Genomic DNA, 22736 nt, shown 5'->3' on the forward strand with positions numbered 1-22736 from the left:
GAGAGTACAAAGCTCAAAAGGACAAGTACTTCTTTTCTTTCTTAAGCTTGTCTTTATTGCATCCATTTCTCTTGCCGATCACAATGCTTCAGGGAAGAAGGCTTGGAGTTGAGATTTTGATCATAGGCTTCATGGCTTGAAAATGTTCCTCGTTTGTTCTTGCACTCTGTACGTAGTTATCCCTCACTCACAATTACTCGAAAAGATAGCCCTTGTTTATCCCCACCAACAAATTACTGATCCTTCTTCAAGTGAGTCAGCCTCCATCTATTCCAAAGACTCGTAACAAATTTAGTTAATCCTCATTTGCTAGACCTTAGACATGGGTGTTAGTGTAATTATCATTTTATTAACAACTTCATATTTCTGTAAAAAATGGCTACATTAAAAAAGTTATTTAATGATTACTTATATTAAACATTTCGAGTAATTGAATTTCTTTTTACCCAATTTTAAAAAATGGCTATTCATTGGAACCAAGGCAAACCTGATCGCTACAAATAAAACAAAAACCAACACTACCTTCTTCTTTGCAACAATCATTTATGCAATGTCACTCATTTGGTTTATATGAAACGAAATGCTTACTAACCTGCATAATCTCTTCCACTGCATGCGTTCACCTGATTATAAGATGGTGGAGAATAGAGACATCTTTTGATTGATTGATTTATGAATAACCAATCTAATATATCAGAGAAGAAGAATTAGTGCCATCTTGTTAACAAATTCGCCTACCCAGAGAGAAACTAACCCTAATCGTCTTTCTCCCATGGCAACGCCGGTTGCACACCAATCCCTCTTCCCGTTCTAATAATTTTACCCTAATTAATCTTCCTAACACCATCTAATCACCCAAATCTAATCACCCAAATGGTCATGAAATTGACAACGGATTTATAGAAATTCTTTGTGATATCATCGTCCACGCACCCAAATAGCTCACAATGCTCCGAAATCCCAGAGGTGCAATCCAGTATCGTTCGTCCATGCAACCACGTATCTATTGCTGGCCACCATGGCAGAAGCGATCCCTATCCGCTGCCGGAATACGTAGAGGTACTGGCCGGTGATGGAATCCCAGACCTGGACTCCTCTCGAGGTACAAACCAGCGCGTAGCCCCAGTTCATGCACCCTTCCACGCTCAGCGTCCCCTGCTGGAGCTCTGACTGCCGGAGCGCCGTGAACTGGCTAACGTCCGTCAGCGCTGGCACCTCCCTCACCTCCGCCATGCCCCGCAAATCTACCACCATCACCCGCCCGTGGCACGCGTCGAAGGACCCCACCAGCGCGCCGTGCCGGAGCTCACTCTGGTTTAGAATGGTCCCTGTGACGCCGTTAAGATCGAGCACCTCCATGCTCGAGGCCGTACACCCGACGACGACTCCCTGCTCCAGAATACGCACGCGGCCAACCACCGGCTTCAGCACGTCGGTGAGCATATGCCAACCGACGACGGCCGCAGGATCCATCAGGCCCCCGCCGACAAACACGAGCAGTTCCGTGGCCGCGTCCCACACGTGCCATGAGTGCTCAGGCGCACCGGCGAAGAGGCCCACCCACCACCGCGCGTTCCCTGCGAAGTCCACCATCGTGCCGTCCACCACGAGGTTTCCGACGAGCGCCCGCCTGGGGAGAGATCCGGAGCAACCGAGTTCGGCCACGTGGACGTCGCCGTCCTGGGAGGCGAAGGCGAGCCGGTCGTCGAGGAGGACGAGTCCGGAGATTGCCTGGGAGAAGCGACCGAGGCGGTCGCGGTGCGGGTCTGCACGGAAGGTGGCGACGAGACGGCAGGCGGGGACGTCATAGAGGCGGACGGAGCCATCAAGGAAGCCGGCGGCTAGGTGACGATCGGAGAGGGCGAGGCGGCAGCAGGACAGGCCAACGGAAGGAGGGGGAAGGATGGACGAATAGACGTAGCGGCCGGCACGGAAGTTGGCGGCAGTGCGGTGGAAATGGATGTACTCCTCGCGCCAAGAAGGGAGGGAGCGGCGGCGACGGAACCAGATGCGGCGGCAGAGGATTTGCCAAAAAAACTCTGATCGGGCGACGGCTCTCCACGTCGGGCACACCTGCGATGTAGGACAATTATTTCATTCATTCACTAAAATTTTAAGTTAACAAAACTCAAATTTAACCAGATAGATATTCAATAATGTGATTAAAATGTTCTTTTTGATCATTTGGGCAAGATTAATTCTTGATTTAATTAGAATTAGCGCTTTTATAGAGAGTTATTTACTATCAAAATGATCATGGATGCAATAACTAACAAATAGCCAAGTATTTCAGATCAATTACGATGTTACTTGCATACCAAGAAACGTATACTTGAACTAGTTTGTTTAAGATTTTATATGTTATCTTCTTATGAAAATTGACAACACAGTATTTCAGTTTTAGCATTAATACAACAAACCCTAGTATCAAGTATCCTATTTAGTCATTTCCTATATTCAAGACTACAATATCATGATCATTTCCTATCAAGTTAGTATTTGGAATCGACCATGAATCTTATCCACCATTAATTAAATTATTTTCTATTACATTGATTATAATATAGGGAATGAAAATTTTCTCAACTCGCCAAATATTTTACATACTCATTTCATGATAATCCACACTTTCAGTGCTAATAAAAATCAAAAAATGGAAATCTTTAGCAAGGATATATATCAAACACTATTGATTGTTTGATTGAACATCTAATGATCATCGAAACAAACAAATTACTCATGGATATCTAAATTAAAAATACCAGACATGCGCCAATAAAAGATATAGATATATTCACAAAGTAATTATTTAAGGTGAATTTTTTGAGTTCCCACTCATGAACAGTTCACTTAGTAAACACAAAGCTCATTGAACATATGCTAAGTTTCTTGAATATTATATATCCATATCAGCATGTTATGGCATTACCTATGCAACTAACTACACCAGTTGACAAAAGAGTTAATGATTCATCAATCAATATCAATAATTTAAATTGCCGTAAGTATTTTAAATCTTATATTTTTCAAGAAACTAAGTTAGAACGCTTGTGGCATTTGGAAATAGATATGTCATTCGAGTTTTTCCAAACAAATTAATACATTTGACTGACCACAGCATTAATCTAAAAAAGTATGATTATCAGCTGACCAAATCATGCTGATTAGCGCTGTTAGTTATTATTATTAATAACACAGCGGTAGAATTTCATTTGCTAATATACTTTTTTATGAAGTTAAAGCTAGAATGTCTAAATTGTTTAGAGTACACTAAAATTAATCAACTTTGGGTTAGCCGTTAAGCAACACTAAAAAAGTATGATTATCAGCTGACCAAATCATGCTGATTAGTGCTATTAGTTATTATTATTAATAACACAAGGGTAGAATTTCATTTACTAATATACTTTTTTATGAAGTTAAAGCTAGAATGTCTAAATTGTTTAGAGTACACTAAAATTAATCAACTTTGGGTTAGCCGTTAAGCAACACTAAAAAAATATGATTATCAGCTGACCAAATCATGCTGATTAGTGCTGTTGTTATTATTATTAATAACACAACGGTAGAATTTCATTTACTAATATACTTTTTTATGAAGTTAAAGCTAGAATGTCTAAATTGTTTAGAGTACACTAAAATTAATCAACTTTGGGTTAGCCGTTAAGCAACACTAAATCCACGGTGCAATGGTAAATAAATGGCAAATTTTTATTCAATAAAACTTAATTGTCTATTTACTAAAACATACCTATGTAGGACAATTTCTAGATCACAAAACATTAAAGGTATATCCTTAATTATTTTGTGTACCAAAACAAATGAATAGGAAATAAACATAAAAGAGATATAAGTAAACAAATTCATGAAGCGCATTGTATAGCAAATAGAGCGTTTCTAACAGATACATATTAAATATAATAGAGGTCTTTGCTTCAAAAAATTTGCAATTATACTCCCATGAAATATTTTCCAGCCAAATGTAAACTAAAAGTCATACTTAACTAATATTGGTTGCTTGTATAGGTCATTGTTAATTGAATTTATAATCGTTTAAATAAATACAAAGTAGGGAGCTTGTATGTATTATTTTTGTATTAGTCAATATATTTTGAATTTATGATATCATACTGTATCATTTACTGGAAGCTAATTAAGAATTGTATTTTTAGATTAAGCAAATGGACACTAAATGATTCTGAAAATAAAAAATAATCTTTCTTCACGAGCAATAAGATTCTAAAAGTTCATATTACACGTAGTTCCCTATAAGAACCATTATTTGCTAGACGTTACAGTTGCTGGATGGTATGAAAGTAATAAATTTTACAAGGATACATGAAAAGTTTTGAAAGCAAATAGCCAACTCGCAAACTTTATAGGGTATCAATAAATAATTTATGTAAAAGCATCAGAATTCTTTTATATCATTTTTTAGTAAAAGTTTCATCTGAAATTTTATTGACATGGATGAATAAACTTTTATACGTTATAATTTTATGCTTTAATTTCAATGTTAGTACTTCTATTCAATACTTTAGAGGCTTGCAATATGAATTTTAATTGTTATTTAGTCACAATTAGGATACGAGTATCACTGACATGTGTATTTTAAGTGGAGATAAACACAAGCATGAAATTTTAAGCAAAAATGAAATGACAAGATGATTTCAAAATCAGGATGTAACTATATCCAAAAAAAAATGTATATTGTAGATGGAATCGAACAAGTACATAATATTTCAAGTAATACTACAGTTACAAAATCAGTTTATGGAACATTTGGGACATGACTTTTGAAATGAAAAGGCATAAAAAGAATAAGTATATGTGAAGCTATATTTTGGTGAAAAGAGGCACGTTTTAACAAAAACACACAAAAAAAAGGCCTTATTTTCCCAAGTCCCTAAAATAATTTTGAATATACATTTCCAAGTGATCAAGCTTAATTAATTTTGTATAACATATGAGCTTTTGGAATTATTGTCCCAAAATTTTCTTTGTTGTATATTAGAATTCAATCAAGTTTTGTTGAACATTTGACATATTTAACTGAGTATAAACATTTTTGTTTACTTCATCTGATGTTACAAATACATAAGTTTATAAATAATGTAAGTTTCAAGAGCATGACAATTTAGTCTCAAATGGTGAGATGTGGATTAATAAATAAGCTTTATAGGCTTAGGTGAGTGAGTTGCTATCAACATGTTTTAAGTACTTTGGGCTATTGGTGGGCCCTCACAAGTTAATGGAGGAGCTCTCTCATCTATGTGGAGGCATGGTGTCAAAGTGGATTTAATTCTAAGCATAAGAAAGGTGTTAGGAAGGACTATCAACGTAATGGTATCATTATCATTAAGCTCCATATGCTATTGATTAGGAAATTTACAAGGACATCAAACCTTATGTGGGAGCCTGAAACCCTCATTTATATCACATGATAAACTTAATTTATAAGTTGATATTATTCAACTATTATTAATTTGGCCTTAGATATTTTAAATTAAGCATTAAAACATACAAGTTATTGATAAATTATATCATCTAAGTGGGTCTGCCGGTAGAAACTTTATCCAATAAATTTCACTAATAGCCTACATAATAAAGTCTTCCTACTTTATATCTAACATTAATCCATCCCTTGTCTCATAAATGACCATTTTGCCAACCACAGCAGACTTTTAGTGTTGCAGATGAAGACTCTCTTTCATGCAAAAAGGGAAGAAAAATAATAATCATAAAAAACTTTACATATGTCAGTCTGAATATCAACAACTGCAATTTCTTTAACGCAAAGTTGGACCTTGGTAAAAGTTTGAATAGGAGAATAAAATTGGCCATTTCTTTTATATATTGTATTTGGGATAATATATATATAGATAGATATGTGATGAATTGGAACTATAATTAGGACTCGGTCAAAGCGAATATATGGAGGCACATCTCTCTAGATCTCCAAACAAACAAAAAGAAAAAGGATGTCCGATTATAAAGCACATCAGCTACGCATTCAAGGTCGTGGGGCTCTCGCCCCGTACTTGCAAGCTTCAGCAAACGAAGCGAAGCTGGACCTCACTTAACTAACCAAAACACTCGTCGAACCAGCAGATCCTCTGCTTCCACTCCACTCTACTCTATATGGTCCAGATACGAAGCTCATCGTTCAAGGTCCACTGTAGGTTGCGACTAGATATGGTTGGGCGGGCATAAACGCAGGCTGCGGCAGCAGACGCAGTAGTAGCAGCAGCTTTTAATATCTTTCCCATTCGTGCCGCTAGAAAGAGAAGAACCATAGCAGGCCAAGGACAAGGAAGGAATGCTCATTAAAGTAAATTTTTTGTTGGCATAAGAAGAATCCACTCGCTACTTGCGTCGATTTGTCACTGTTATAATAGGACCCCGTGAATCCCTCTGCAACTCCTTGTCAGAATGCCTTATCGAACAGAGTTCACCCACGACTCATCACATCTCATCTCCACTGCACCCTACCGTCTCTTCTTTATATTCTATGCCCGAGTTCAATCATGGCTCGAGCAAAACAAAGAGCAACAGCTATGAAATCGAAAGCACATAGGGCGCAGCTTTCAGCCTTGCCTTGGCCACCCTTAAACCACAACATGCCATGACGTACTGCTGCGGGTCTTGCCCTATTGCTGTTCCAGCAACCCATATCTAGATATCGTGCAGGTCATAGTACGTTGAAAATCCTAGTCAGTGTACGCGGCTGGTTTCATCCTTTGGAGAGACATGATGTGATGGAATCGCCTAAAAGGTATTTGATGTTTTGCTTCCTAGGGCTCCCGTGGAACATCGTCACGCATGCTGAGCTCCGTCGCTACACCTACACCTGCCCTGAGAAAGGAAGCCAAACCTAGCCACCCATCCACGGATCGCGGAATTCACAGGCCATAAATGGAGGCTGCATCTCATGTAAACCGTACCAAATGTATGTACCATCCCAGTCGATCTCTCGTCTGTGATGATCGCTATTGCTTTACTGATGGGCATTACTGCGTCCCATCAACAAAAAGTGAACTTACTAAACGACAACACGCCCCGGAGTTGGATTTCGCATCGAGGCATTGCGGCTGTGATGGGACTTAGAACTAGCTAGGTTGTACTGGGCTACAAGACTACTGATTTTCTATTACACATAATTGACCTCCCCGTAAAATGTAAACTTGTTTAAACACATCACTGCAAACAACGCAGGAGATGGATAAGATGGATGCAATAACACACTTTCTATGGTAGATATTAAAGAGAGGTAATGATCACCCATCAGTAGGCGGCAGTAGGATCAGAAATTAAGTTGGGATAAGAGTGGGCTAAGAGTGGCTGACCGAGACACATACGGATATTCCGTGCCTGCACTGTGGAGATAAGCGGACAAAATGGGAATCCTCCTGCAGCACTGTGGAAAGGGCCATAGCACGGAGAGAGGATGAAGATCGAGTATGGTGCGCAACGAAGCAAGCTATCCGAGTAGTCCGCCAGCCCATGCGCGCTAGAAAAAACGCAACCCGTGCAGATTCTTTCCCCCACATTTTCATTTCCAATGAACGCCGTAAAAAATGACCAACAACTCCAATCCCCAACGTCTTGTTATTTCTTAATCAAATCAACAACACCAGCAAGCAAATATTCAATCCGTAGAATTTTTTTTATTAATTTGAATTCGATCAAGACGATTATAATAGTCTGAGTGAGGGATATCAGTGTCTCGCATACTATGAAGGGGCATGCAGAGCATTAGCCGGAAAGTGGCGGGCAAAAAAAGATGGTCAGTGTTTGTATCTAAGCTTCCCCTCGGCCCAATAGAAAAGGACTAAAACGGATCTGAAAGGGACGCGCGTCTGCTAACGGCGCCCGCGGCAGCGCCTTCGCAGCCGCTTCTTACTCCCATCTAAATCCCATCACAACGCAGTGGGTGCCATGCCCGAGCTCGGTCTATTTTTATTTCCTTTCCTCTGAAAGCAAAACCAGCGCGAGTACATAAAGCAGCGATGGGGATGGGTCAAGGCCGAGTAAAGGCGGGTGCAGAGAGAGGCGAGGGTCAAAAGAAAACAGAGCACCACACGCTACCCACCCACCTTCCCCGTCCACCTGCTTCTACTGCCCAGTCCCCTCGTCAGAACACCGCCACAGAGAGATAAAGAGAGCAGCCAACGACATTAATAATGAGCAAATGGCAGAGGAAAGGAGTGCAGTGGAAGAAGAGGCGATGCAGACTCGAATCCCGTTGTAAATTAAATCCACAGTGAGGGGCAAAACCGAGCAGCGAAAGCCAGCCATTTAATCAACAACAAATGTGAAGAAAGAGAATAGAGAAAAAATTAAAGAAGAAATGCAGACGAAAAGTCTGTGAAGGAGGGGAATGGAGGAAAAAAAGATATGCAGACGACAAGTTAAGGCGGGACAACAGCTAGTAGCCATGGGTAGTGGATACCAGAGCGTAGTAGTAGCAGAAGCAACTGTTCCTTTTACTTCCGCAGCGCAAATAGGGAGGTACCGCTCCCCATAAATACCGACCAAAGACGAACCACATACACACAGACGAAGGAAAGGAAAGTATCAGAAACAAAAAACAATCTGATGGACGCCTAAATATGAAAGCATTCCATGGAAAAGAACCTCTCCATCGTTGCACGACCATATAGCTAGGTCATTCCAATAGAATATTCATTTGGGGTCCATTCTTTCAAAACTATTTTACGCTGACAGTAATAAGTTCAAAATTCCAAACGCTTCAAGAAAATATCGATCTTCAGGGACAAAACCTAAACAACGATCGAGTTAGGGAAGGGGTTGGAACCTGGAACATGGCGACGACGGCAGGCGCCGCAGCGAGTCTGCCGGAGGATCGGGCAGCGTCATCGGCGACATGAGCTGCGACGGATTCGACGAAGTGCTCCGGCCAGACCACGTCCGCGGATCGCTGCCGCGACGACGAAGGGTAGTCGGTGCGGCGGCCACCCAGGCGGGTTCCGGAGGCGGAGGCACCTTCCTCTCCATCCCCTTTGCCATGGCGCTGCGGTGGCGACCCCGATGACATCGGTGCAAGATCTGCGGATCGAACTTCGAAGGAAAGAGCGAAGAGCAGGAAATTGAAAGGGGAGGGAAGGCGCGAGGAGTCGATGCGAGGGTGTGTTGTGGAGTTAGGCAGGCAAGCGTAGACAACGCACCGTTTTATAGGGAGTCATAATTATTATTTATCGCATTCGCATAATCGCATGGTATTTACCTTCCCCTTTTTTAATATGTCATATGCATTTGAACTTGGGAGTATAAGCATGTAACTGTATCTTTTATAAGCATTTTTTTTATCGTATCGTACCGAAATGTCGGGAGGGAAGAACGATTTTTTTAGGCACTTCCATTAATAGACTGCCATCTCCGATATGGCTACGACAATTAATGGTTTTTATAAATGTATCCGTAAAAAACAATTATAATGGAAGCCCACATGACGCACCTTTTGCGTGTAGATCGGGTCGGGCCCACTAAAAACACTCATTTTTGGTCGCCAGGAGCGGGCCCAGAGGCGACATTGATGATTTACCACTTGGGTTTTAGATTGAATGGGCCACAGGAAAGAAACTTATGGACGGACCCATCTACTTTATCAGTGGAATATTAATCCGAGTTCAGTAAACGTTCAGAAATTTCAGTCGCATTTCAGTCCCTTTGGAAAAGATCCGGACATCATTTTAGACCAAACAATCAATGCATTGAGGATTGATCGGGTGAAGCTTACAGTTACAAGCGGCCTCGAGAACAAGTGGTCCATGTATATTTAGAGAATTAGCAGCACGCGGTCTGATGGATATTGATGGGGGAAGGCTCACTCAGTGGTTCGCTAGCTCCCCATGGTACTTCAGTACGTTCTTGCCTCGCTCATGCGCATGCAGACGCAGTGAACGTATCTAATGCCATATCCCACATCGCAGTGTACGTGCATGGATGCCTTGATACTGTGCTTGCATTGTACCCACGCGACGTCATATCCTACAGGCTACAGACGTACGTACGTACGTGCGTGCATGGCAGCCGACGCTAGTATATACCCCACGGCGTGCATCCTCCTGGTTTAAAGATGATTCCGTATCCAATTACAAATCCAGTAAAATGGCCCGAGGATTCTATGCACATATATACAGGAGTGACAATTTGAGTAAACGACAATATATGGCAGGCACTATTTCTAATCTGAATATAATTAATATATTGGATTGATTGATGATTTAAAATTGTCATCGTTTTGGACGATGTGTAGTTCTATTAGGTGATCTTACAGATAAAAGTAGTATGAAGAAGTTAAGGAAAATCAGTCAAATCATGTAAGAATGACCTTGATAAACCTAAAACTCTTCAAGCAATGTCGGTTGTACGTGTTCGTATATAGCTCGGTTCTAAATTGTTAAATAGTGAATTATTCTGATGGATGCAGCTAGTAAATTCTTGTGGTTAATTGTTGGGTTGCAAAGGTGCAAACATAGTCCCACATCTAAAAACACATGGAAAAGATCATGGGTTTAAAAGGATGGAAGATATCTCCATTGGCATGAGGCCTTTTGGGGAGAGCCTAAGAACAAAATCATGAGAGCTTAGGCCCAAAGTGGACAATATCATGCCATTGTGGAGATATAAACATCCTTTTGGACCCAACAATTGGTATCAGAGCGAGGCCGCTCTTCACCGGACTTACCGCCGGATGAGCCATGATCTGGATCTAACCATGTGGGTTGAACCTTAAAACAAAGGAAGTGGGTGATCCCGTGTTTGAATCAAGAGGACCAGACACCGGGCAGGAAGTCCTAGTAGGTCGGGTAGACCGAGGGGCAGGAAGTCCTGGTTGCGGCTGGGCAGGAAGTCCTAGTAGGTCGAGTGGACCGAGGGGCAGGAAGTCCTGGTTGCGGCTGGGCAGGAAGTCCTAGTGGGTCGAGGATTCAGACATCAAACGGAGGCTTTCCGTTTGAGGGAGGCCTGTGGTCCTTTGTTTGAGGGGGGGATTGTTGGGTTGCAAAGGTGCAAACATAGTCCCACATCTAAAAACACATGGAAAAGATCATGGGTTTAAAAGGATGGAAGATATCTCCATTGGCATGAGGCCTTTTGGGGAGAGCCTAAGAACAAAATCATGAGGGCTTAGGCCCAAAGTGGACAATATCATGCCATTGTGGAGATATAAACATCCTTTTGGACCCAACATTGCAAAGGTGCAAACATAGTCCCACATCTAAGATAAACCTAAAACTCTTCAAGCAATGTCGGTTGTACGTGTTCGTATATAGCTCGGTTCTAAATTGTTAAATAGTGAATTATTCTGATGGATGTAGCTAGCAAATTCTTGTTGTTAATCACTTGATTTTGTATATTTTATTCTCAATTTTGTCGAAGGTCTTCTGTTGCTTTACCGTACTTAATTTGCGGAAACGGTGAAATTACGAATTTAATTCAATAGTTGGCACAGAGCACTGAGCATTGAATAAGAGTTTGTGCAATCTAAGTACTTTGCTTTCATACAAATTAATGTCTGTGAAAATTGTCTAAGGGAGAAAAAGTCTGAAGGTGAAACCAACATTGAGTGGATGATGAATGTCAAAGCTTTGTTCGTGCAAAAATGACTACCAAAAGCTTTTTGAGGAACAAAATAAGAAGCCTGCCCGGCCATATAATTAACTTGAAAACACTTGAAAGCCTACATAATATTTTGGTCGCCAATGGCACTAGTCTCTCAGCATGCAAAATCATGTAAATCTCCATATGTATTTTGGTACCAGCATTAAATTTTTTCTATGTTAAGATCTCTATCCCCTTGGATTTTCTTCTAATAATAAGGGAGAGATTATTCATTATAGTAAAGATCTAAAATTAATTACAGTTTGACCTACTCTGGGAAGATACGTGTTATTAAACTTCTTTAGTTGAGTAATTTATCACTTCTTTCTGATCATTAATGTTATGAGTTATGGAGTGGCGGCGTTAATTGGTGATGATCTACCCCTTATTATGAGTTATGGAGTGGCGGCGTTAATGTTATGAGTTATGGAGTAGAAAACGATTATAAAGTGAGAGAATAGAGTCAAGACTACCGGCGAATTGAGTGCCTACGGGGCAGGATTCCAATTCCAATGACGTGGCGGATATAGTCAGCACCACATGTTATCAAATCAAAAATAACTGAATTACAATCAAGACAAGACGAACTTGGGTCCAATCAATCCGAGCTCAGATATAATCAAGATGAATTCGAGTCCAATCAAACCAAACTTTGATCGAGTTAAGTCAAATCCATCTGAGTTTGGTCCATCGCAATTTAGAAATTTGATTCGGCATGACAGCTATTAAAGTTAAAGGGTGTCAAAAATAAATTTGATCAGTCAATCTGACTCAAGTCGATTAAAAAAATATATTGAGTTAAGGTTGAAGATTTTAGAGTTAGGATCAAATCAGTTAGGACCGAAATCTGATCCAATTTTTTTTTTGATTGAATTAAATTGAATTTAGATTAACTTGAATTAAGAATGAGGAGTAAATGGATGAGTAATGATTCTCCAAGATTTTTTAATTTTATATTGGTATTATAAATTTTCTTTGTTTAATATTTATTTTGTAAAAGATTTAAAATTTTTAAATAATTATTTTTTATAAAATAATTAATAATAGTTGTTAAATAATAAAATAATAATATTTTATAGTAAAAAATAAGATTAAATTAGTCAAGTTATTTGAGTTGGTCTGGATTTGAATTTGAGTTTATATAATTTTCAAATTAATTTAGAATTTAGGTCAGATTCAAATTGGAAATTATTTTTTTTAATACCATGGCTTCTACTTAATCTGAATCCATCCGAATTTGCACTCCTAATTAAAGCATTGATCATCAAGAGATGTGTCTCTCGGTCAAGAGAGAAGAGATGTATCTTCTTGGCCAAGAGGAAAGAGGTGTGTCTTCTCGATTGAAAGGGAAGAAGTATGCCCTTTGGGAAATGGGAATTAAAGTCATCCTTTCACTCTCTATTTAAACGTAATCGGTTATAATATCAAGGTAAGCAATTTCAATATGTTCTACTTTCTTTACTTTTTATTTATGTCTTTAGTCTCAAAGATCTAACTTGAATGTTGGAAGGGCTTTATCAAGACTCGTCTTTGTCCCATTCTAACATCTTCCTTCGATCTTTCTGAACCTCGACCTCTGTCCAAAGATCTTTGTGGTGTTCGACAATAGAAGTCAACCTTGCAACAACCGACCTCTCAGGAAGCTGACTTTACAACAACCGACCTATTGATCAGAAGCCGATATGCTAAAATGCACCAACCTATAACTTATATCCAGCCGGTCAAAAGTACTCTGACCGTGGTTATTTTGCTGAGTCATCCTATTCCTTAATTTCGGACCGGAACAAATGTAGAATATATGTATATTCATCGACAAGCAGGTGCAGGGACTCCATTTTTCAAATCCCAAATCTTCTTCGTACCAGTGTATCAAAACGTGACTGCATTGCATACTAAGATCAGAAAACAAGTTTCCCTTTTTCTTGTTCTGCTATGAATAAGAAAAGTTAAGTGTTCATCTCCAACTCCAGCAATGTTGGAGAAAATACTAATTACATATATATATATTCATCTCCTTAATTTCCAATTACATATATATATATATATATATATATATATATATATGTTCATCTCCAACTCGATCTAGCTCATACTCATCACCTCACTGGGACCTTGATCCAGCCATTGGCAAAGGCAATGGCTAAGATAACAAAAGGAGTAGACATACCAAAGATTATGATATAAGGCAAAGGGGTCTTCATGGGATTCTCTCCTTCCCTCTCTCCTGCTGTTTGCCAATATCTGCAAAAATTCAAATCCAAAATTGTGTTTTTCTGCTTATAATTAACTTTTTTTAATTTCTTTTTACAATTAATTGAGCTAAATGTTAACTCATTGAAAAAACATGTAATTCTTGGAATTGAAGTAAATTAATAGCATGTTGGTAAAGAAATTTTTCAGGAGAAAGGGAGCAAATTTACTGATCTGGCTCTTCTTCCCTGGAGATGAACTTCTTCTTACGAGGCTTTGCCTCTCCATCTGCTCCGCCTGCATATACCCGAAACAATAAACCTTGAATTGTGAGACATAAAAAGAGCTAATTAGTTACTACCAAACTATACCTATGTTTGCATGGATTTTGCCCGGTTTTGTGATTCTTCTTCTTGTCGTCGGAGCAGGAAGAGGATGAGAAGACGAGAGAAGATGTGATTTGGGGAAAAGAAAGGCATTGGCAAGGGCGGAGATGGAGAGATGAGCCATGTCTCTGTTGTGTAGGAGTAGGAGATGCCATGGATGCTGGGAAATGCCTTCAATCCAATACTTGGCAAGTGGATAAGATTGCAATGGCCCAGCTCTAACCCCTATGCATTTAAGCCGTCCATTTTCCTTTTCTATTTTTTCAGTTTTGTTTATTTTTTAATTTCCCTTTTTTCAGGACTTAAATTCAGTTATTGGAAAAAATAGTCATATCATTGTCACGGTCATTAACCAATAAGATTTTAATGGTGTAAACTATTTGACAGCAGTAGAGCATCTAATACTTTTGTTCATATCTCTTTTGATTGTTTCACAATGATTGTTTGCATACGAGAAAGTGATGTATGACCAAATGAGCCACTTGAGGAGGCCTTTAGATGCGTCTTAACTACGTTGTTGTGTCATTGTATCTCTTTTGGGCTTTAAAGAAACTGCTGAGGTGCTTCTGTCTCCCGTCTTCACTAAGAGATATGATCGTTCACCAAACATGATCATACTGCATGGTGATTATTTATCTGATGCCTAGTAACGATGAGGTAACAAGTATTACACATTCACTCAGACATATATGCATGGGCAAAGCAAACACGTAACGTGATTCTAGTTGGCATGGCTAAAGCTAAGTAAAAAAAAAAAAAGGTAAAAGACTCTGCATGCATGTTATAGAAACCTCTCTTTGCACCCATCCATTTGCACTAAAGAGCTTTTGAAGCAGGGTTGGAACTCTCCTCAAGACGTAACTTAAGAACTACGAACCTGCAGTATCTTTAAAGCTAGAAACAAACAGAAATCCTACTCAGCAATGATCTTTTATTATATAGTGATTATTGACTAGGCAAGGTTAGTGCGCTACGTTTGGTGCCAAACTGATGCATATAGATTACAGGCCAAAGTTGATGTCCAAATCACAAGCAAGGCTATCCGATTGTACAGGTCCAGATCACAGTAATCCTTAATTATTCCATCAGAATCAATTAAAAGAGCTACAATGAGGGCAAAGTTATATAATCATGCATGCTTTGAACGCCATCAAGAAAGGTGAGGGTACCTTACAGAGCTATCAGGTTTGCCAACCGCTAAAAATATATATATGAGTTAAAAACAAAATCTATAAAGACAGAGCCAGCTCCCATCCTCTTCTATCCTCTCAGACTCAATTCAGATTTAAGATCTTGCAAGAGATGGCAGGGAAAGAGCAAAAGGTACTTAATTGCGCAGCTCCTCTGTTTGTTTCTTGTTTTTTGAAGCTCTTAATTCTGATCCGTTAATGTTCTGATCGATAGATGTGCAATCGGCTAACGAACTGTATCTATTTTTGACTCACGAAGCAGCATATTTTGTTGATGCTCTGAATTTTCACAGATCGCCACAGTTATCATAAAGGTCGACCTCGAATGCTGCCGCTGCTCCAAGAAGATAAAGAGCACTCTGTGCAACCTCCAGAGTAAGGATATGCATTACTGGCTTCTTATATTTCAGAGTATTGATGAACAAAGTTAGCAATTTTATTCATCACTTTCTCTTTTATGGGAATCCGTGTATCTTTCTTAGAGCGATTCAAGATCACTTCCATCGCCTACGATGAGAAGAAGAACACCGTCATGGTCTCCGGCCCCTTCAACCCCGACTGCTTCATCAAGAAGCTCTGCTGCATGGCCTACAAAGTGATCAAAGACGTCGAGATCAAAAAACCAGACCCACCACCACCCCCACCCCCACCACCGCCTCCGCCAGAACCAGCTCCTCCCCCGCCTGAACCTGCTCCACCCCCTCCCAAGCCCGAACCGCCTGCGCCTGCGCCGGCCCCTGAGCCTCCGCCTCCCGCTCCAGAACCACCACCGCCCGCGCCCAAACCGCCACCGCCCGCTCCCGAACCGCCCCCACCCGCCCCAGAACCGCCTCCACCCGCACCCGAACCACCGCCCAAGGAGTTGGTTGTGAAATTTCCGATGTGGGCTTATCCGGCCCCGATGTGGCCCTGCTGCTACCAGCCGTGCCCCTGCTACGAGCCGCACCACGGGTGCTGCCGTTGCTGCTCATGCGGCCACGTGTCCGCCGCCCCGCCGCCACCACAACCTGTGGTAGATCCCCTGCCGCCCCCTCAGCCCATGTACTATGGCAGCTACCCGTGCTACAAGATCGTCTGCGAGGACGAGCCTTCCTACGGCTGCTCCATCATGTAATTTAATCTCCTCCTCTTATGCGAATAATTAATCCTTTCATACTGTTCTCATCCCCATGCATACTGATGGTGATTGATAATAAATTAAATAAACCTGGAGACCGATCAATTTCATTCTCGGATTGTAACATCGAATTTGTTAGCAAATCAAGTTGGTTCTTTTAATCAAATAGTGCATCATCTTCTCTTTATCACGGCGGGAAAGAGTTCAGTTCACCAGGGGGCGGTGCTTCGCCGTACGTCGCGGTCGGTTTGGAAGGCAATTGATGTAATTGGAAGGTGGGTGAGGTGATGGACCGGCCGAAGATGGGTGGGCAGAAGGGACAAAGGTGGGAACTCGGAAGATTCTATTCTTACGCTAACCTAAAGACTTTAGACCTTTTTACACGTAGATAGCATTAATAGCGCAAGGACTTTGGAGCTTCCTCCCATCTTTTGGACCGATTCTGCCGACATTTTAGAGCAATTTGAGCATTGCGTCGGATCTGGATCAAAATTCAAAACTAGAGAAAGTATTACTTCATATTTTTCAATCCTCACATAAAAAAAATACTTAAGGATTTTTTTTTGATAATTTAAATATTTATATTTTACTTGATTAATTTTTAAAATAGATGATTTTTTTTAATATGCTGTTGGATATTATTACCAATTATCACATACATTAAATAATAATTTGTTCAATCTATATTATAATAATTAAAAACTTATAACTGTTATTATGATTTTAACAACTATAGTTTAAAAAGCTATTATAATATGTATATTATTGAATATGATAAATTCAAATTGTAGTAATTATAATTTATAACTATTATAACGTGAACATAATAATTCTGACTTATAACAATTATAATTTCTCAATTATTATAATATAAATATTAGATGAACAGATTAAATTTTTATTATATTAACTATGATTTCTTAATTATTATAATATAAATATTTTAAATATATTAAATATGTATTATAACATTTATATTTTATAATTATTATAAAATAAATTTATTATATTTATATAATTGATTGATTTAGAATTTAATATGTACGATAAAAAAATAATATTATGGAACATTATATTCAAGAGCAATTGTATAAAAATAAAGCTACTTGTCACAATAAATTTCTGTCATAAATTTGTGACGGGAATGCACCGTTTGATTTTAAAGTTAAGATTAAATCTAGACCGTAAATTGAATGGGTGATTGCGATGACCTGAATTTAACCTTCTATTTTAAAATCGAACTTTTGCAAATTTGTGACGGGAATATGTTGTGACAAGGATCCCAACTCAGAATTACGGGACTTATTGATTCTGCTTCGCCAATGAAGTAGCTTCTGGGTAGTATTTTCTTGCTCGTTCACCGTCCATAAGTGTTCGTTTGAGCTCGAGAGATCCTTTCTGCTGAGTTTTCAGATCCGATTCGACCACAAGTTCAAGATTTGAGATGCCATTGCAGGATTAGGGTCTTCCTTGGCGACGTGTTTGTCCGCTCATTCTCTCAATCCTAGTGGCCGTTATATTATTTATATATCTTTATGCTCAAAGATGGATCGGAGCAGTGGCTTAATATGCTTCCTCTGCAAACTTGGAAAGGGATGCTGTTGACCACTCTCAGTGAGGCATCTCAACTCTGAGCTCAGGGCTCTGTCGATTTCTCTGGATCAGAGTGACAAATTGCCACCTAGCTAGGAACCTGAATCTCTTTTCTAACCTTGCCAAAGACCACACAAAGATCGTTTTTTATGTTCATAACCTCCCCCTATACGCTCAAGTTGGTCGTCCAGAGCCTTGTCGGCAGGGAAGGCAATGGAGAAACATTGCTGATTGTAAGCCATGCACGAGTACGGAGTCTTCCCTGAGATGGATAGCATTGTCCAGCGCATCCGGTTCTGCCAGATCAAGCAGATCTTTGCACCATATTTTCCACACTTGTTCCCTAATAGCTTTCCTGGCATCTCACCTGGTGATTGCAGTGATAAGGATGGCCCTGTTGTGAAGAAGTGCAATGGGACAGCTGACCAATATGGCAATCACCGGTCACCAAACATAGTGTCTTCGAAACATCATTGGTGGCGGACGACAAAGACTGTGTGGCATCTTTTCATTGAAGAGGACCATTACATCTATCCAAATGCATACTGCAACTTAAATTGTTTTTTTGGCAAATTAAATTATTGTTTTTTTATTATAACTCCAAAATATATTGGATTGTACTCAGCCATGGTAAATATATGCAATTGTTAGGTTCTGCAGTGTCAACAGTGTCATAGTAAGGTATTCCAGCGAATCAAAGTTTGCTTGAACTGTTAATATTTTCCAATGTTGACATTGCTGGCCATTTTGTTGCTAGCATGATCACAAAAAGTGAACTTGTATAATTAATTGCTTTGAGAACCCAAGCTATTTATTCTATTATTGCATTGAAACATTATCTGTTTGTTTGTACATCATTTGCATATTTATTGACAATGTTTGTATTTTCTTACAAGACCAGAACACTTCAATGAATCTGAGTATAGCAAAGCAACAGCTATCTTCTCATGGTTAACATGTGGGAAGTGAGATACAATTAGAATTATAAATGGTCGTTGTGTGAAATTAGTATAACCAACAAATATCTTGATATACATCTGCAAGGTTTATTTTTTCCGTGATAATTCTTTTTCCTTATTCACTTTTGACTTTATTTAGTGGAGAATTATGCCATCTGATGCTGTCCTAGTCTTGCTTATTTGGTAAGGTTGCTTGATACAAGAAAAAGTGTAACATCACAGGGAGGCTATATATTCACAGTACATCCGAGAGCTATTTTCCAAGAGAGGATCAAATGAAAGTATGTTATTTGATGAGAGTTTAGCTAGAGTAGACGAGGCAAAATTCAAAAGTCGAAAGTTTCAAGTTAATAGAAATAATATATACTAGAGATATATGAAATGTAACTTTTACATTGACAGTACCAAATATAATTCAAGAGAATGCATGGTTGTGCTGGGTGGATTTCCTTGCAAATAAAAATAAATTGATACCTTGGATTTATTATTAGGATAGATTAATGGCAATATCATACGTAACTACAGTTAGAAAGTTAAGTTAATTTGGATGTGCAGGGCTACAAGGATCGGAGAGATGAACTAAAAATATTATACTTCACAAGTAGTGAGGTAAATCCATCAACTTTTGGAAATATGTTAGTTTGGTATGGGTATCGTCAAATATGACTGATAAATTTTGCTTAAGTTGAATAAATAAGGTTAGGAGTCTCGCTGATGTGAACAATCAAATGAAACCAAAGAAAAGATATGTTCACGTAATTGGCAAAATGAAACCAAAAAAGAAAAATTTCTAAACATGACCTAAATGAAGTGTATTGGTAAAGAGATTAGTTTCATGAATCTTAAGTCAGGATAAGATCCGTGGAATTGACCTAAAATATTTAGAAAACATGTGTTTTTTGTATTTTATATGTTTCTAAAATATTTTATTTGGCTAAATAGTAAGGCTATAATATATAATTTAAAGATAAGTTTATCGCCTTACTATGGTATTTTGGTTCCTGTAACACTGATGTCTATGGGTGCTTGGTGTATTCATATTCAATTCCATCAGCCAATGCGCTGAGAGAGCAATGAGAATTGTATGTTATTCCACTTTTCCCCTACAAAGTTTGAATTATTTGGTATATCATTATCCTATCAAACCAAGTTCATTTAGTATTGCATATCTTGAAGTTTGTTTTTGGTTATTTGCTGAAACAAATTATTGTTTTACCACAGGGTGTGCCTCACACCACAATAGATGACTATTCTCTGTTTGAGACGGGAGCTAAGATTAAACTTTGACCAGAAGCTCCCCTGATCTAGTTTGTTTACACCTCTAGATCATACTCGATTGTTGGTTTTGATGGACAAACTTGGCAGTCACTACTTGTTACCAGTTTGTCTCAGCATTTGGATTCCTTATGTTATTTGATTTAGTAGCAATAGCAGACTAATTTTAGATGTTAATGTAGGAAATTCTATTCTCTAGTAATATGATATACCATTTTTCACTGGCATATTCCAAGTAAGTGAATTATCAAATACAAGTATGATTGTTCTGAGCCATTTATTTCTTGAGAGAGACATTCTCTAAGCTACTCTCATCTTCTCAGTGTCATATCTAGAGCAGCAAAAGGGGGCAGATTCTTTCAGGCACAAAGTGAATGTGATGAGATAGATACCCACACAAAGCAAATGAGCAGCTTTATTCCATCTGATGGTCAAAAAGAAAAGGATCATGTACATGCTGGTCCTTTCTTTCTTTTTTTCCCTTTTTTTTTTGAATTGTTAATCTATATATTTCACAGTGAGGTAATTAAAACTTTCATAGGTACTTTGATATCTAAGTGCCTCAGAAAACATTTTTCTTTAGTAATATGATGTTGTGAAATGAAATATAGCCTCGATGATTATCTCATGATCAACACAACCTTTTACTAGAATCCACTGAATGTGTTCATGCATCTTATGCAGCCTGTTTACAACTTTGGGTCAAGGTGGCTCTTCTGATGTGCTTCAACTTTGGTCCCAATTTTGCTTTCAAAGCTGGGACCAGAACTATTTGGAAAGTGACAAAGTTGTCACTATAATATTGTTCTCATTGTTGGATATGATTTTGTAAGGTAAAATTAAAGTGTCATCGATCGTTGAAAGTCTGATATGACTTCAAAATCGAAATATATATTTTGCGTAGATAAATCTAGATTATTAATTTGATCAAAATCGATTACGGGTGAATGAGAAATTAATTGGCAAAAGTTGTGTTCAAAAATAACGTTAAGAAAAAAGATGGGGGTTTTAGTCCCACATCGCTAACCGGCGCAAGTTAATGTTTCCTTATATGTGTTAATGGAGTTAACACAAAAAACATAGGTGTTCTCTATCCATGGGCGAGCAGGTGCTCGCAGCTTGCTATGCGTGCACACGCACAATCGGCGCTTTGTTGGCGCATTTTGCACTTTGCCTACATGACACTCGGGTGACGTGTCAGGCTTGCATGTGATGCGACAGTGCTTATGTGGTATCTACGTGGGCAGCGAGAGATGATTGGACTGCATACTTGGCGAACGGATGACAATCGTTGATCAAAGAGGTGTGATGGATCACATGTGATGCGATCTAGAGCGTTGGATCACGAAGAGTCACGATCTGACTGCTTGGGATGCGATTTGATTTAGAGCGTTGGATCGAATGGATCATTGGATTTAGATCCGACGGCTGATGACCAAAGGGGAGATCTGAAAGTCACAACCCTCCAGATCTGATGGATGAGATTAAGAGGGTTATGTAAAGGGTTACAACCCTCACATAAATCGATCCTAGCAAAGGTCACATTCACTCACCCAAAGGGCATTCAACCTCTTCACTTGGTATAAATATATCCCTCCAGATTTTGAAAATTTCAAATCGATTCTACTTCTCCTTGTGCATTCATCTCATCTTGTGCATAAAGAGTGAAAATTTAACAAATTAACTGAAATAATCAAATTATTTAAATATTATAAAAAATTTATCAATGTTAAAGATTTATAAATTTACTTATTTAAAAATTTAAAAATTATTTTTTTATTTTGGTTAATTCGGTTAATTCAGTTTAACTGAATAAGAAATTTTAAAATCGAATTGAATTAACCGAATTAACCGATTTTTTTTAAAATAATTGAAATTTTAATATAATCAAATTAAAAATTTTTAATTCGGTTAATTTAATCAATTTATTCGATTTAACTAAAGTTTTGTCCACCTCTATCTTTTATATGAGAATTAATTCTTACTGAGGGAAAAAAAAAGGATTATCTTTAATATGGGATGGGTCCAATCAGGCTGGGCACGATTCAAATTAAGCTGCGCCGAGCCTGTCGGACAACAATTTAATATGCACGGCGTAAGACATCCACGTGGTGCAATAAAAATTTGACCTAAATTCCCTTTCCCTGCCCATTTTATATTAGTATTTGGGTTAAATTATAATTTTATGTAATAATTTAATTATTTAATAGGTATGGTTTCAAAATAAAAAATCAAAAATAAATAATAAATAATAAATAGAAAGAGCGAGAAATAATTAGGCACGTGATTGCTACAAGTCGTCAACTCCCAAAGCCTGGGGCCCATTGACACGTGCACTACCTCCTTCTCCCATCCTCATCCTGTCCGCGCATCTAACTGGTCCACTTCATTCAAGGTCATG

General features: G+C 38.7%; 3 protein-coding genes across 3 annotated transcripts; 1 reads left to right on the forward strand and 2 right to left on the reverse strand.

Moving 5' to 3' along the window:
• Window positions 1-942: 942 nt before the first annotated feature.
• Window positions 943-9058, reverse strand: LOC141822903 (transcriptional regulator STERILE APETALA-like). The gene is made up of 2 exons (XM_074710205.1): window positions 8819-9058; window positions 943-2073 (listed from the first exon to the last, which is right to left on the reverse strand). Exons 1-2 carry the CDS (start codon window positions 9056-9058, stop codon window positions 943-945), a joined length of 1371 nt encoding a protein of 456 aa, XP_074566306.1.
• A 4460-nt stretch (window positions 9059-13518) lies between these two features.
• LOC141825176 (uncharacterized) lies at window positions 13519-14405 on the reverse strand. Its single transcript, XM_074712561.1, has 3 exons — window positions 14187-14405; window positions 14046-14112; window positions 13519-13866 (listed from the first exon to the last, which is right to left on the reverse strand). The coding sequence occupies exons 1-3, from the start codon at window positions 14323-14325 to the stop codon at window positions 13722-13724; spliced, it is 351 nt and encodes a 116-aa protein (XP_074568662.1). The 5' UTR covers window positions 14326-14405; the 3' UTR covers window positions 13519-13721.
• A 1009-nt stretch (window positions 14406-15414) lies between these two features.
• Window positions 15415-16618, forward strand: LOC141824667 (uncharacterized). Its single transcript, XM_074711996.1, has 3 exons — window positions 15415-15524; window positions 15685-15766; window positions 15874-16618. The coding sequence occupies exons 1-3, from the start codon at window positions 15504-15506 to the stop codon at window positions 16503-16505; spliced, it is 735 nt and encodes a 244-aa protein (XP_074568097.1). The 5' UTR covers window positions 15415-15503; the 3' UTR covers window positions 16506-16618.
• The last annotated feature ends 6118 nt before the right edge of the window (window positions 16619-22736 follow it).

The sequence above is a fragment of the Curcuma longa genome, chromosome 3 (assembly GCF_044706935.1).
Source record: "Curcuma longa cultivar G26 ecotype Majalengka, Jawa Barat chromosome 3, ITB_CL_G26_1.1, whole genome shotgun sequence".
Taxonomy (NCBI): Eukaryota; Viridiplantae; Streptophyta; class Magnoliopsida; order Zingiberales; family Zingiberaceae; genus Curcuma; species Curcuma longa.